At 38.9% G+C, this 15,166-nt stretch overlaps 1 protein-coding gene across 5 annotated transcripts in view; it reads left to right on the top strand.

The window, feature by feature from the left end:
- The window catches only part of Csrnp3 (cysteine and serine rich nuclear protein 3), a 196,284-nt gene that overhangs the window by 103,932 nt on the left and 77,186 nt on the right, over nucleotides 1-15,166 (top strand). For all 5 annotated transcript variants that reach the window (XM_031370475.1, XM_031370476.1, XM_031370474.1 and 2 more), the window contains one exon: nucleotides 11,791-11,961. In XM_031370475.1, the coding sequence (XP_031226335.1) occupies nucleotides 11,791-11,961 (171 nt within the window). The remainder of the gene's footprint in view (nucleotides 1-11,790; nucleotides 11,962-15,166) is intronic.

Below are 15,166 nucleotides of genomic sequence, written 5' to 3' on the forward strand. Positions count from 1 at the left end.
GTCTTGGAACTCCCTCTGTAGACCATGCTGGCCTTGAACTCAGCAATCCACCTGCCTCCACCTCCCAAGTGCTGGGATTAAAGGCGTGAGCCACCACTGCCCGGCTTTCATTGTTTGTTTAAAACAAGAACATGTAAACTTAGGAAAACCCAAAACATGTTTAGAAAATACAGTATGTAATACTGCATACTGTGACCTTACTAGGTAAGTGTTTTTCTTATATCATTGATTTTTATGTGATTTCAGTCCCAATATCATGGGATGTGCAGAGGCTGAACATGAACTCGGTTAAGAAAATAGATTCAAGTGCCAACCTTGATGTCATTTCCAAGATGTGTTCTGCAACTATTACTGACCATATCCCAAAGCAAAAATGTTCTGGATCCCCACTGAAGGTCATACCTAGGTCGCACTAAGGGCTAATCCCTTGAATTCTAATGAGACAGTAGAGGGAGCGTTCATCATGTTTATTGAGGTTCAAATGACATGTGACTTTGTAGACACCTCAAATCTCCAAACGTCTGCAGGTGTGCTAAAACCATGTGTAGAGCTATTTTTATAGCCTTGATTGGTTTTCAAATTTTCCCCTGTGATGTAGCATTTTCCCTTGCTTTATGTAGTTAAGGTGTTACTTTCTCACCTTGGCTCCGTCGCATCTGAAGACTCGGAAATTCATTCATTATTTTTAGTAGAGACAGAGCTTGGCGCATCTTAGGTTTCACCTGATGACACAGAAGCACTAATTTGTTTGCTCAATGAAATGACCTTTATGTCACAGGCTCATGGTTATTTTAAATGTCTCATGAATTGTAATGTTGCTTAAGCATTGCTTGAATTGATTGAGTCACAGAGGTCTTCAAATGAGATTCAGAAAATTCATCTATGTTATTTTATTACAAATAATTTTAGTAGGATGGATAGAAGCGCCTTTTCTGATCGATAGCATGACTCTGCTTCTTTGGAACTTGTTTTAATAGGGGAAGTCCTAAAACTCAGTTTTCATCTTTGAAAAGATACTGATGACTTTGGTGTGACTTACGATTGCTTTTATAGACCAGTTTTAACTGGTACTGGTCAGACATTTAGTTAAATATAAAACCCAGGTATTAAACCTTACCACATAGATTATGCTGCTAATTGTTGTCTAATGCAATGTCAGCTTCAGGTTGAATGTCAGTTGTTCTTTGCTTTAGAGGGTAAATAGCCATGTCTTGCCTAACCTGGTGATTCATTTTAAAGAGTGTGCAAAGTTATTTTTCTTTCTAATCTTAAGTTTTGAAATTTCCTTTATTTTCTGTGCAGTATCGCTGTAGATATCTAGGGCGTGGATGGGTGTGGTTGTGAAGCGTGGTCATGTCCCTCTCTCACGCCCATTTCAGGATGCTTTATGAGGAAAAATGGTGTCGTTGTTTTTACATTCTTTTCCTTTACACTTGCCTGATGGTTCCTCCAAAGGAAAACATTACCAGAGCTCTTAAGTACCCTTCAGCTACACTGGTTTGTTGTGGTAAATCTCCAACTCAAATATGCCCTGGCAATGAAAACACAACTCAATTAATATGAATACAAGCTGTGCACCTACTGGGCAGACCTACCACTATACTACCATCTTCCCCATCTATGAGACCCCTTTATAACTTGCGGTTTCTCCAGGCCAAGTGCTTCTGCTCTGCTTTCCTTCCATCCTCTCCTCTGTCATTCTCTCTCTCTTCCCTCCTTCTCTCCCACAACCTTCCCCTCCTTCTCTGCCCAATCACTGGCTCTAGCCTTCATTTTATCAATTTAGGTGGGAAAGGTTTACAGGAAATCACCTGAGTGCTGACTAGTTCTTGTTTGCAGCCCCTCACCGGAGAAGGGAATTAGCATCAAATTACAAATAGCCCCAGAACTATCCACAACATGGTTAGTTTGTTGTATTATTCAGTCAGAAACTTTCTAAAGACAGAGGAAACTTCAAGTGCTAAGTAGGAGAAACAGACTTCACTGCCACTGTAACAGTGATTCTAAGTTCCTCCAAGTCTGCATGTTCTTTGCTTAGTCTTCACTGTAGTCCAAGACATTAGGTTAAGTACTGTTTTTTTGTTTTGTTTTGTTTTGTTTTTTTGGGGGTTTTTTTGTTTTTGTTTTTGTTTTGTTTTTTGTTTTTTTAGTCCCAATAGCAAGCATAGAAAATAAAATTTTCATTGTCTTCACCTGAGACTTTTTTTCTGTTAGGATGGAAAAAATCAGCATATAACAGGCTGATGAACATTTTTCAACAGGTTTAAAAGCCTCTCTTAATTGGTTTTCTCTGCCCTTGCTAACAAGAAAAAAGAAAAAACAAACAAACAAACCACCAAATACCCTAAAAATTGGCCTTGGAGAAAGAGTTTTGACTCTTAGGCCAGCATGTAATCAATTGAACTACTTTTCCAAATAACAGACGGTCAGTTATTAAGGGTAAAGCCATTAAAAAGCCATGTTCTGGCTTTCCTGCAGGAATGCCAGCCCCAATGGCCCATCAAAGCACACAGCATGGGGAGCCTCTAAGGTGTGTGTCCCACGAACAGCCATACAAAATTCCTTGGCTGTTCAACAAAACACGTCAATTTAGCCATTCAGTCTGTGCATTGAGGAGGAAGAGAATGTGCAGAGGTAGGTGGCAATTCTTACTCTGAGGAGGCTGCAGCCTTTGTCACTTAGCTGCAAGCCACGGAGGGGACTGCCCTAGAGCCTCTTACTAATGTTGTCATACCCCTTATTTTGATAGACAAGGAAACTACACTTGGCAAGTAACACTTTTAAAATTATAGCACTTGTTAGGAGCTGACCCAGATATGATAGTCCGCGTCCTGAGCAAGCACTGGAATACATAATAGTCCGAGGCAACTTGTACATTCAAATATGATCCAGCATCGGGTGAGGTCAGTAGTTGTAATAGTGTCAAACCCACTCAGGTCCTGCCAGTGGAGAGTGGACATTTAAACCCAGGTTGCTACTGGCCAAGGAATATTTTTTCAGAGAACTACAGGGTCTATTATAAAATTTTGAGCTAAGGATCTATAGAGACGTCTGAAGACTTGGTATCCTTTATTAAAGCTACCCTGGTAGGGTTTGAGGGAAGGTTTGAGGAAAAGGGGTACAAGTCAGCAATTAGCTTTGTAATAAATACTCAGTGAATTCTCATTAGAATTATTATATTTGAAACGAGGCAATACAGCCATCTTTTAGGAAAGCCAGATGTTTGGGGAAACATATATTCCAACCTAGAATATTCCTGTCACCCAGCCACAAACTTATAGGTCGATGGACTGATAAACACCAGTTTAGGTGGTTGTTTAAGAATGCTGGGGGTCAGAAGGAAGAACAGTGAAATTGCAAGGGATATTCTGGAAGATACATCGGGCTCTTTTCCTGCAGGTCAGAGAATGGAAGACTGTAGTGCTAGGGGGCAGCCCAGTGTACAGCATGCCCAGTGTACAGCACGTGCTTAGCACGCGTAATGTAGTGCATTTCATCCCTAGCTCATCCTCTGAAACAAGGCGGTTCAGAACTTGTGCTATAACTTGACTAACCCACGAAGCTAGGAAAGCAAATGAAAGCAATGGATCCTCAAAGTTCTTCTGACTCTGCGAACCGCTGTCTTCAAATGAATCATCCCTCCAAGTTCTTTATTCCCCGAGAGGGAAGATAGCTAATAACCAGAGCACAGCTTCCTAAACTCAGATGCCATATGTTTGTGCTTTTGTGCATTTTTCCTCTGGGGGGGGAGGGTCCCTTGTTTTTAATCTCCTTAAACTTCAAATTATCAGATGGCAAAAATGTTGATATTCACTACATAAGAATGAAAATAAAATCTTTAACTCAAAGTCACAGACGTCTCTGACTCAGGGGATTCGTACATCGCTGGGGAATCCCACAATCATTTCTCCAACAAAAATATTTATTAGGCAGGATTGCTGCCAGGGTTCTTGGCTTTCACAGACACCTGGACCAGAGAGGCGTTGGCTGACTTCTGTTTCTCCCACTGGCAACCCACCAGCAGCATTTTTCACATTGGTAGTGCCCCACAGAAACACCTACCGGGTTTCACCTTGTGAAATCTGTGCCAAATCCTGCTCCTCTTGGCAGCGAATAAGCTGCTTTCTCGCCAAATGGACTTAGGCAGAAATGGCCCTAGGATGGGGGAAGGAGATAATTTTACTTTTTTAGGAAAACACATACATCTCCTCAACACGTATAGAAGGACACAGATCCAAGATGCCCTCATGCTTTCATAGTGTTCACTGACTGATATAATAGCCTGCAATGGCAACACATCTACTAATAAAACCGACATGTTGTTCTTGAAGAAGCATTCCCCATGCGCACACGTGTGCTTCCTCTCTTTCAATAAAACCTCATGCACTGTAGTCAGCTTAGTGAAGTTTATTGGAAAAGTAGAAAAGAGCTTGATGCAGACATAGTCTGAATTCTAAACCCAAACGACTAAAAATCCTTAACAAAGTAGCTAATTGGGTTGTTTCATAGTACACAGCTCAAGAAATTCCAATTTCCTTCATCTTTCCCAAATCCTTTATGCAACTGTTTTTGCCTTACATTTTCCCAGCTTACAGATGTTGTACCTTTAAAAGGAAAAAAAAAAAAAACCCTTAAAGATGATGGCCATATTGTTAAACAATAGGCACAAAAAATAAATAAAACAACCACAAATCCACCGAACTTCTCCACTGTGTTCACAACATAAAAGCATCCCTAGAGGACGTATTGTAGCCAGGAGATGGCACCAAGAAAAGGTCTTCAAAATGACACTCTGGGTTTGAGTAGTAACATCACAGAAGGGTGATGTCACCTACTTCTTGGTTTTGAAGAAGTGGTTTTTGCCTTATAAGGAATCTCAGATCTGCAGACCACTTACTCATTCAAGAGTATGAGAGTCTGATAAACAGAGAAAAGCAAGAAATGAAGGAAAAACAATTTGTCAAGATGCAAACAAAGAAAATCTCTTAGAACCAAATGAAAGGCTTTGAAAAGAAGCACAAAGAACTTTGCAGTAATTTCATTTTAGAAGGACAACTGATTAAATAATGATGGTTTTATTTAACAGAATCTGAGGATTTCAGTCATTCTTTTTTTATTAATATGATCATGTCAGGGTAGAACAACAGAAATTAAACATAGTTTAAAAAATTAGGCATGAAAAAGATTTTATACAAACTAGCAGTTAAAAAGTTATCCACATATTTAGGAACGCTTGATTAACTAAAGTGATCGCCTCAAAGAATAAAGGTAATGTATAGTATGAATTTTTTAACAGATTTCTCTTTTCTTTAATGTTACATCAAACCTTCCCAGTATCAACTGGATGACCAAGAACTGGGGTCCAGTGGACAGCTCAACTGCTGATGTTTCCTTGTGGCTCATGTGACTGCTTACTCAGCTTGACCCATCTTCTCTCACAATGGAGCCTCTCTCCAGTGTGTCTGTTAGTCCCTGTGTCTACAGTGGCTCTTGCCTCATTCTTTGAACTTGATGAGGTAACTAGAAGAAACACCTTAAAAATCACCTCCCATCCTGGGTCAAGTTAAAGAACAGAAATCTTGTTGTCTATAAGACTTCATCCAGACCCTGGTATTTTCTGGGCCACTGAAATAAATAAAGCAAGCATCCTCACATGATCAATCAAGTTCATTGAAATAGAACTTGGTTGTAGTGTCTAAGCATTTTGAATTTGTTGAAGAATTTATTAAAAGAATGCAAAAAATAAAAATAAAAAAACAACAACCCATAATTGTTTTGTTCTTTGACAAGTCCCAACACTCCACTCCCCAAATGCCCTCATTTACACACTGTAAATATTATGACTGGCTCTCTCCATACTGCTGTATAAAAAAGAAAGAGGATTTCTTTTACTAATCTTTGTGATCACGCATTACTCTCCCTTTTAAATTGTTTACAGATTATTAGTACAGAGATGAACCCACTTCCCCAGGCAAACATGAACAAGGAGTTTCTAGACAGGTGCTCTTGTTTCTGGGAAAATGTTCCCTAAATATTAACCATGTGCCTATCACTTTCATGCAGTAAAGACTAGAGGAAACAAACCTGTTGTTCCTGGTACACTGCCTCTCTGTCTAAGAGAGCGAGACCTTGCACCATAAAGCAACCTGTGGGTCTCTCCTGCTTTGGGGTCAAACAACCCTTTCACAGGATTGGCATATCAGATATCCTACATATCAGGTATTGACATTATGAATCATAGCACTGGCAGATTTACAGTTATGAGGTAACAACGAAATAAATTTGTTTGGAGGTCACCACACAGGAGGAGCTCTATTACAAGGTCACAGTATTAGTGAGGTTGAGAACCAATGCTATAAAGGAACAGTTGCGAGGCCAATGTTAACTAGGTTTCCTCCTTCAGTGACCAGCAGCCTGCCCTTGACTGACCAGCCCCACTCAATCTCTTCATTTTCCCCATTGTTCAGTGAATTTGTGATTCATCCTAGTGAGCTGGCTTTCTTTTATCAGATGGATTTTTATCTGGTATAGCCCCCGTTTCCTATGTCGATATTTTTTTGTTGATTACACATTAAGCTTACTTCCTTATCAGGAGCAATTAGGATTGTCAGATTAAAATGCGACTGTTCAGCTAAGTTGAATTTCATCTAAGCAAAAATAATTTAGCCACAAGTATGTTTGAAATGTCATCTATTTCTTTTTTTCTGAAATTCAAATAGAACTGGGTGAAGTACATTTTTATTTACTCAATCTGGCAATTTAAAATTTTATAGTGGCAAATTTGCAGATCACATAACCTAATCCTCTTTTGAATGAGTATTATTTATTTATCATTAAGATATATTCTATTCCTTCCCTCTTGTCTTCCCACTCTCTTACATAAGTAAATTAAAAATATGTTAAAGGGCATAACATCTTTTCATCATCATTTCAAAGTGTGTTTTCATCAATGTGTTCAGACATGTCTGAGCAATGCTTATATCTAATACAATATCAAATAAATAATTTACACGTGATCAGGCCTATCACAGCAATACCCTAGTCCCTGGTACCAAGTATGGTCTTACTTTGGGTTTCCATTGCAATAAACAGACACCATGACCAAGGCAACTCTTATAAAGGAAACATTTACTTGGGGATGGCTTACAATTTCAGAGGTTCAGTCCACTATCATCATGGCAGGAAGTATGGCAGCTCCTGGAAAAGGAGTTGAGAGTTGTGCATCATGATCCAAACGGAACCAGAAGAAACTCTCTTCCACAATGGACAGAGCCTGAGCAAAGGATCTCAAAGCCCACCCCCAAAATGACACACTTCTTCCAACAAGGCCACAGCTCCTAATAGTGCCACTTCCCTTCGGCCGAGCATATTCAAACCACCACACTTATATAACTTGAGAACAGCATGCTAGCAAGCATGGTTGTAAATACTTTAACTTAAAGTAGTTCTTAATTAGATTTGGCAACAAAATAAGGGATTGTTGCTGGATGTGGTAGCACAGCACTTTAACAGCAGCACTTGGGAGGCAAAGGCAGGTGGATCTGTGAGTTCCAAGCCTGCTTGGTCTAATGGTTCCAGGTCAGCCAGGGCTATCCAGTGAGACCTTGTGTCAGAGATAAGAAGGTGTAGATAAAACAAATGAAGTCTTAGGCTAAGAATTTTGTCACGTAAATTCCAGGATTTTGTTGATAAATGAAAAGAAATAAGATGAACCTTTTTCAGACAGCAGAGGACACTGGTTTTGAAATGGACTTGAGTTCCACAAGCCCCAAGTGAGATCTTCTGGAGTAGCCAATTGATCAAAAAATTGTCTGACTAGCAGGCAAGATACCTGAACCAGGAAAGTCCAAAAATTAATCAGTTAGTTTTTATAACATTGAATTGAAGCTGTGAGACCTGCAGACAAGTTGCTAGTCATGGACGGCAACAGGAAAGCTTAGCAAAAATATCAAAGGCTTAATGCTCTGGTCTCTGTGCCTTCCATTTTGGTTTTCTGTATCTCATCTTATAGTGCGTGAACCAGTCCAGAATTTTTCAGATGTGTAACTTGTTCGTGTTCTGCTTATCATTGTCTTATGTATTGCTTTTACATGGGGGGAACATTTTGATGTCAGTTTCATGGAATTTTGATCTTCATTTAATCAAACATGCCAGCTGTTTGTTAGAGGACATGGAACATAAGTTGTGTGAACGTTTGTTCTTCTTGGAACTTGCAGTCCTTGAGGCAAACAGAATAACATAGTAACTAAGGTTTAGTTAGAAGTCACTGGATTTCATTCAGAGTCAGAACATGTATCCACTGTACACCTGTTACAGTGAAGGTACCATAGAACACCAGTAAAGAAAACAAAGAACTTCCCTCATGTGTGTTATCAGAGGGTATGACAACAAGAAACAAATGTGGAAATATACACATTTTTAAAAGGCATTAGGGGATTTGAACTTCAAAGATGACTTAAAGTCACTTTGGAGTTTTAAACTACAAATTGGTATAATGGCTTTTGTATTTTGAATTTCTCATTCTCCCTGTGACTGGAAAAACATCCAAGGCAAACAACAGCGGATGGGAGAGGGGAGTGAGGGGGCATTTGTCCTAGTCCACACATTGTGCCTGTGACAAGTGTGTTTCCTAAACTAGCAGTAGAAAGATGCTACTTCTAGGCTTAGTGCTCCACATTCTTTCATTCGAATACATCAATGCCTGCCCAACTTTTTTCATTCTTTATAAAACCTATTTGAAGTGCTCACACCTGGCAGATAGCAATCTGGCAGATAGTGCATTATAATAGTAACATCTCCCTAAATCCTTGCACTTTCCTTTCCTATTAAGATGAGGAAGATGATGGAAGAGATGTCTGCATATCACTTTGCCACTCCAGTATTAAGTATGCTAGAGCCTATATACACAAAGGCAGAGGACCGTTTGTCCTTCATGTTTCATTAGCATATTTCGATATATGCATATAGGGAGATAAGACAGATGTCTTGCTTTTCACTGTTACACAGGCAAGCTAGGCCCTCAACCAGTTAGCTCTACAGGTCTGTGTGGTACATATGTTGCTCCATTCAGCAACACCCTCTGTGTGTTGTCCAGCTGAGGCCCTTTCGGTTCTCAAGATCTAGACAGAAATCACATCCAGCCTTTAACTCCATCAATGCGCTTCTTGTCCTAGATGAACTAATAAAGGAAGGTAAAGATTTCAATTTTCATCTGATCAACAATTCCTCCTTGAAGGATTGAGAGAGGGAGAATGGAGCCCACACATGATGTGTGATGTTAGGACCTAGCTCCAGGTTGATAGATTTCCTGTTCCTCATCCTTGAGGAATATATCCTGCTTAAAGAAGCTAGGGATTTGGGTGAGGGATGTAAAGAGAAATACTTTAACGGCTTCCACAGCAATGTCTTGTTATAGAAATGTATGTCTTGACTGAAGGTATCCATCTTGTATTATTTTGTGTCTTGGAGTCTCTCCCCATTGAATTACTTTGCATCTTGCTTGAAGTGAAATCACTTTAAAATTTATATCCTGTCCTACTTTTATTTCAAGACTCTCCTTAAAATATCTTCTCCCCCCTCTTTGCTGGCTCCAATATGCATGAACATTTTATGCATTTCACACTCTTTAAAATGAAGAAAATAATAAGCTAATCTGAATACTTGTAAAATGAGAGTAGAACAGAGATTTTATTCTCAGGAGAATGTGTGGTGATATACTTTCCTGTGCCCATGAGCTATCTCCACAGTTAAGGCGTCCATAAGAAGATGGACATTAGTAAAACAGACATGGGACAAAATTTGGGGGATATTTTGCTATTTGATGAAACCTGTTAGAAAGGACCCTTGCACTGTGACAGCAGGGAACTTTTTTTTAACTCTTCCACCACACCACTCAGTGTATAAAGCATAAATATATCAGCTACTCAACACATGCCTAGAAGGAATGAATTGAAACCAAGAACAAAGACATGATACATGGAATATTGTGTTTGATTTTACTAAGTCACACCAGCTGTGTCCAGAGAATTGACTAGAAAATGAGCCTTGGGATGTGTCCAACAGATTCATGGAGAGTAAATTCCAAGATGGAAGGTTCTGGGAATCGAAACTGAAAATTTGGCAAAGGTTTCCCTATTTGGGAATGTACCAGAGATAGCTGTTTGGTGCTTCACAAAAGACTCTAATCCCTGGGTCCTTCTGATCTGGAAACGGAAACGCTGCATTTCTAAGCATCTCTCTCCCAGGTTACATGGCTGCTACTGGTTCCGGTAGTATGCTTTGAGAACTCCCACATCAGACTGGGGAGAGCTGGCTGAGCCCAGGGGAACCTGAACAGGCTGCTTACTCTGTGATCTGCACAGGCAAGGGATGCTTTTTAGATATTTCTGAGAGAAGCTCTGATGTTCTGTAACTGAGTGGTTTTGGAATAGTTTTAAGGGACTCGTTCTCTCTTGATTTACTGGACTGACAGCTGTGCTCTGGGCAGGGAAGACTTCCAATGAGAGTTCAAATTAACTGGCAGGAATGAGGTAGAATGCATAGAATCAACTTGCAATATTTTCAGCTAAGTTAACTTAATTTCTCAAAGTAAGATTGTGTGGAAATTATCTGAGCTATTTTATGTGTAGTTTATTCACTAAAATATCTGTCTTAGAGTTTAGTTGCTGTGAAGAGGATACCATGACCAACGCAACTCTTCTAAGGGAGAACACTTAATTGGGGCTGACATAAAGGTTCAGGGGTTCAGTCCAGTATCATCAAGGCAGGAACATGGCAGAATCTAGGCAGGCATGGCGCTGGAGGAGCTGAGAACATCTACATCTTATTCTGAAGGCAAAATAGAGAAGACTGGCTCCCAGGCATCTAGGATGAGGGTCTTCAAGCCCATGCCCACAGTGACATACCTACTCCATCCAATAGGGTCACACCTACTTCCAACAAGGTCACACCTCCTAATGGTGCCACATCCTGGGCCAAGTGTATTCAAATCACTACACTATTTTTATATTGAGAAGAGAGTTCATATCATTTAGCTGATTGTTGAGGTAAAATAAGACTGATGAGGGTAGGCAGGCACCCAGAGAAGAGAAAACTCATTCACACAAAACAAATGGCTTAGAAGGAAACAAATTAGTGCAGTCCCCAACTGAAGAGCCATAGGAAATTTCTGGAAAGATAGCAGCAGCTTCGGCACCCAGGTAGCACAAGGACAAAGTTCATCTTGCAGCAGTATAAAAATGGAAACCACCTAAATTTCAGAATTGATTTCATGTGCTTCATTATGCTTTGCTAACAAGGCTCCTTGAATTTGAAAATTTCTAAATATAAAATTTTTACATCCCACTTGTGGTGTTTTTTCTAGATGGATTTTGCACAGCACATTAATCATTTCAGATTTGGTTGGGGGAGGGGGAACCTTGCCATTTGTATTTTGTTTTTCACAGAATTTCATGGACTCAAATGAATTTTCTTATTTCGTCAACAAAAAGACTAATGGTACTGCATTATTCTTAATGGTACTGAATTATTTCTTAAAAACATTGGAAAACCATAGAAATGCTCGTCTAACGGAAGTGTCAAGGACTTCCGTTAATTTTCAACCATTTTTGGGGGGGTGGTGGTGGAGGTTTTTTGCTAACTTGAAATAGAAAAATGAATCTGCTTTGTGATATGTTCAAGGGGCAGCTACAGCTCAGCTCACACATTTAAAGCCACGGGAAACCAATTGCAAACATTGGCTACACCATCGACAGTCAGAATTCAATGCTCGTTTGCTCATTCCCACTTCAGGTACATGTGACAACGCCGCAGCTATGAGTGGAATTTTAAAGAGGAAGTTCGAAGATGTGGACGCCTCCTCACCCTGCTCTTCTGCTCGGGAATCGGATGACGAAGTCTCCAGCAGCGAAAGTGCTGACAGTGGGGACAGTGTCAATCCATCCACCTCTAACCACTTCACGCGTGAGTACTGAAACCACCAGGAGAGCTGACTCTTAGGTTCTGCAATTGGGGGTGGGGTGGGGTGATCATCACGTAACATTGGCCATTTTTATTTTTACCTTTATGGCTAGATGTGTGTTTTTAAATTTTTGCGATCAGTCAAATTGAAAGTAAAAAACGAAGTCATTTTGATGCACTTCAGTGGGTCCTGTTATTTAAGTAGAGTTGGCAGCGTTTGATTTGGTCCTTTTTAACCCATTGAGTATACAAAAGTAGTCATTGTGTTCCTCTGACTCTTCAAGGAAGCATAAAGCACACTGGACATAGATGAGATGTAGGGAATAATGAATAAGCTGGAATTAGGAAGATAATGTGTCTTCCCCAAACCAAAATGACCTGGAAGAAAAATGCAAGGCTACATTTTGCATTTACTAGTGGAAAAGGCTGCCAGTGATAAGAAACATTTTGAGGAGGGACAGCCAAGTTCTCCCCAAGGGGTGGCCCCTCGACAGTCATTTCTTTGAGTTACAAAGTCCACCAAGGGAAAAATAAAAATGCATGCTGCGTCTTCAATTTCTTTCTCCGCCACCTTGTCACGATAGTTATTCCTGCCAGGGACAGTAATGTGAGGTTTAATGAATGGATGTCAAATTTTCTAATGATCATGCAACCTAAGCCCAAGAAACTGACATGGGACAGCTATGTAAGCTGGGCGCTCTTGTTCCTAAAGCAAGGAGATTTGAATGTCACAGTATCATGATGGATACCTGGGCTTTTGTAAAATTATTTTTTTGAGATTATAATATGATTATATCATTTCCCATTTCCCTTTCTTCCCTCCAAACCCTGTCATGAACCCATCCTTGATGTCTTGGAAATCTATGGGCCTCTTGTTTTCTTAAGCTGGGCTTTTTTAACTATTATATTTTTTCATTTGCTTTGTGTATGGTGAGGAGGGACAGGATGTGTATGAAATAGTGTATATGTTGGGGGTCAGAGGGCGACTTGTGGGAGTTGTTTCTTGTCTTCCACCATTGTGGATTCCAGGGATCAATTTCAGGTTCCCATGTTTGGAAGTTTACATCGTTACCCACTAAGCCATCTTGACAGCCTAGTTTATTTTATTAGCTGATTTGGTTAATATACGAATCTCAAACATGTCTTTGTTTTTGAAACTATGACAACCTCCTTTTAAAAAAGCCTAATAATTCAAACTCTTTCAAGAGCCTAAGTTATATATACTATAACCAGCAGCATTTTTTTTTGAGCAATCTGAGATACATAGAAAATAAGAAACGATAATTACAACTGTTATGGCAAAAAAAGAATGAGAAAGATCTTATACTAGTGAAAAGGGTGGTGTCGTCTCTACCAAGCACAGCAAGTGAGGTGATCCACATGAAAGGGCTCAGTAAAATGTCAATACCATACACATGTTGTATTATAGATCGTGATATTACGTAGCCTTTAATAGATACAGGCTAACTATACTGCTAACTACACTGAGACTCTTAAGTGACTTTCAACCTCCCTAACACTGTGACTCTTTTATACAGTTCATGTTGTGGGACCCCAACCATAAAATTGTTTTATTGCTGCTCCATAACTACAGTTTTGCTACTGTTAGGAATCATAATACAAATATATTTGCAGACAGAGGTTTGCCAGAGGGAGAACTGCTGGTCTAAGACTAGAGATTAGCTGTGTGCATATGTCTCAAGGCATAGTTTTGATCTCTCCCATTATCTCAGCTCCTTCATCGTACACTATTACAAATATCACCTTTCAAATAGTATGGATTGTGAGTTACAAAAGATTTAATAAAGAGACAGATTATATCTTTGTATATAAAGATATTTGAAGTTTCTATATTTCTGGATTAATTTAGAATAATACTGTTCAATTCCAGAAAAACCCTCTAGGAGGTCTTTTTAAGAGATGAAATGAATTAGGTGGAGGTAGTGCACACCTTCCCAGTATTCAAAAGGCAGAGGCAGAAAGATCTCTGAATTTAAGGCTAGTTTGGTCTACAGAGCAAGTTCTAGGACAACCAGTGATACACAGAGAAACCCTGTCTCGAAACACAAAAGAAAATGTAAGAAGTGAAATTACATATTTTCACAAATAAGTTAATTATAGTAGGATTTTTTAAAAAGAAGGCATAATGAATGCTCATTCCAGATATGAAATTATCATTCAAAATAATATTGTTTTTCCCTCTATGATGCTTTACCTAGGAAAGTATACAAAATCCTGGCCTTGTGTGTGCTAGAAATTAATTTAAAGAAAATGAGTGTTATCAAATGGAAAAAGTAGGATTTTAACATTCATACAATTAATAATTTTTAAGATGAAGCAATTTAAACTTTTAATGGCATGACAAAGTATATTCTATATTGATTAAATAAAAAAATTAAAAATGCTGAAATAATGAATTTTCATACTATAGGGACATTTGGCAAGACTGTTTAAGTGCTTTGAAGGGTTAAGAAAAAATTCCCATTGGAAAATATTTAACATATTTAATAGTATTAAAATATCAAACTTATCTACTATAAAATATCAAAGTAAAAAAGAAGCAGTTTATACTAGAAGCATGTATTTAATAAGGTATAGGATCATTCCCTAGAGTTTAAAAGTACATCTATAAGTAAATATATTTGAGACAGATTCTGAAGTATTCAAGGCTAGCCTCCAATTTGCTATGTAGCAGAAGAAAATGGCCTTGAACACCTGACTTTACCTTCCAAGGGCTGTAATTATGTCTCCATGCCTTGTGCATGTTATGTTAGAGACTGAAACCAGAGCTTTGTGTATGCCAGGCAGGTGCTCTACCAACTGAGACTCTACCCTGCTTTGCCCTCACATACTTAACTTTTTTGAGGTGCAAGCAAAGGCATGCCACAAAGATAATCCATAGTAGAAGACACAATTCATACAGTAAAGCATTTAATAATCATAGTAATAAAAAATAGGTTATTTATACATATATATTATAAACATATACATATAAAATATTTATACATATATTATTAATATGGAATCATAAAGACTTCACTGCTATGAAGTTAGTATTCTCCCCGCTAATAGAAAATAGTGACACCAAAAATCTGGGAGAAGCCACAGTATACATTATAGGTACACATGTTGCCTTAATGACTGCGAAATTCAGAAAGTACTTTGTCAGCATAAAAAAAACCATTCAAATATTTCTGGTTCTGTATTC

This window comes from Mastomys coucha, unplaced genomic scaffold, assembly GCF_008632895.1.
Source record: "Mastomys coucha isolate ucsf_1 unplaced genomic scaffold, UCSF_Mcou_1 pScaffold15, whole genome shotgun sequence".
NCBI lineage: Eukaryota > Metazoa > Chordata > Mammalia > Rodentia > Muridae > Mastomys > Mastomys coucha.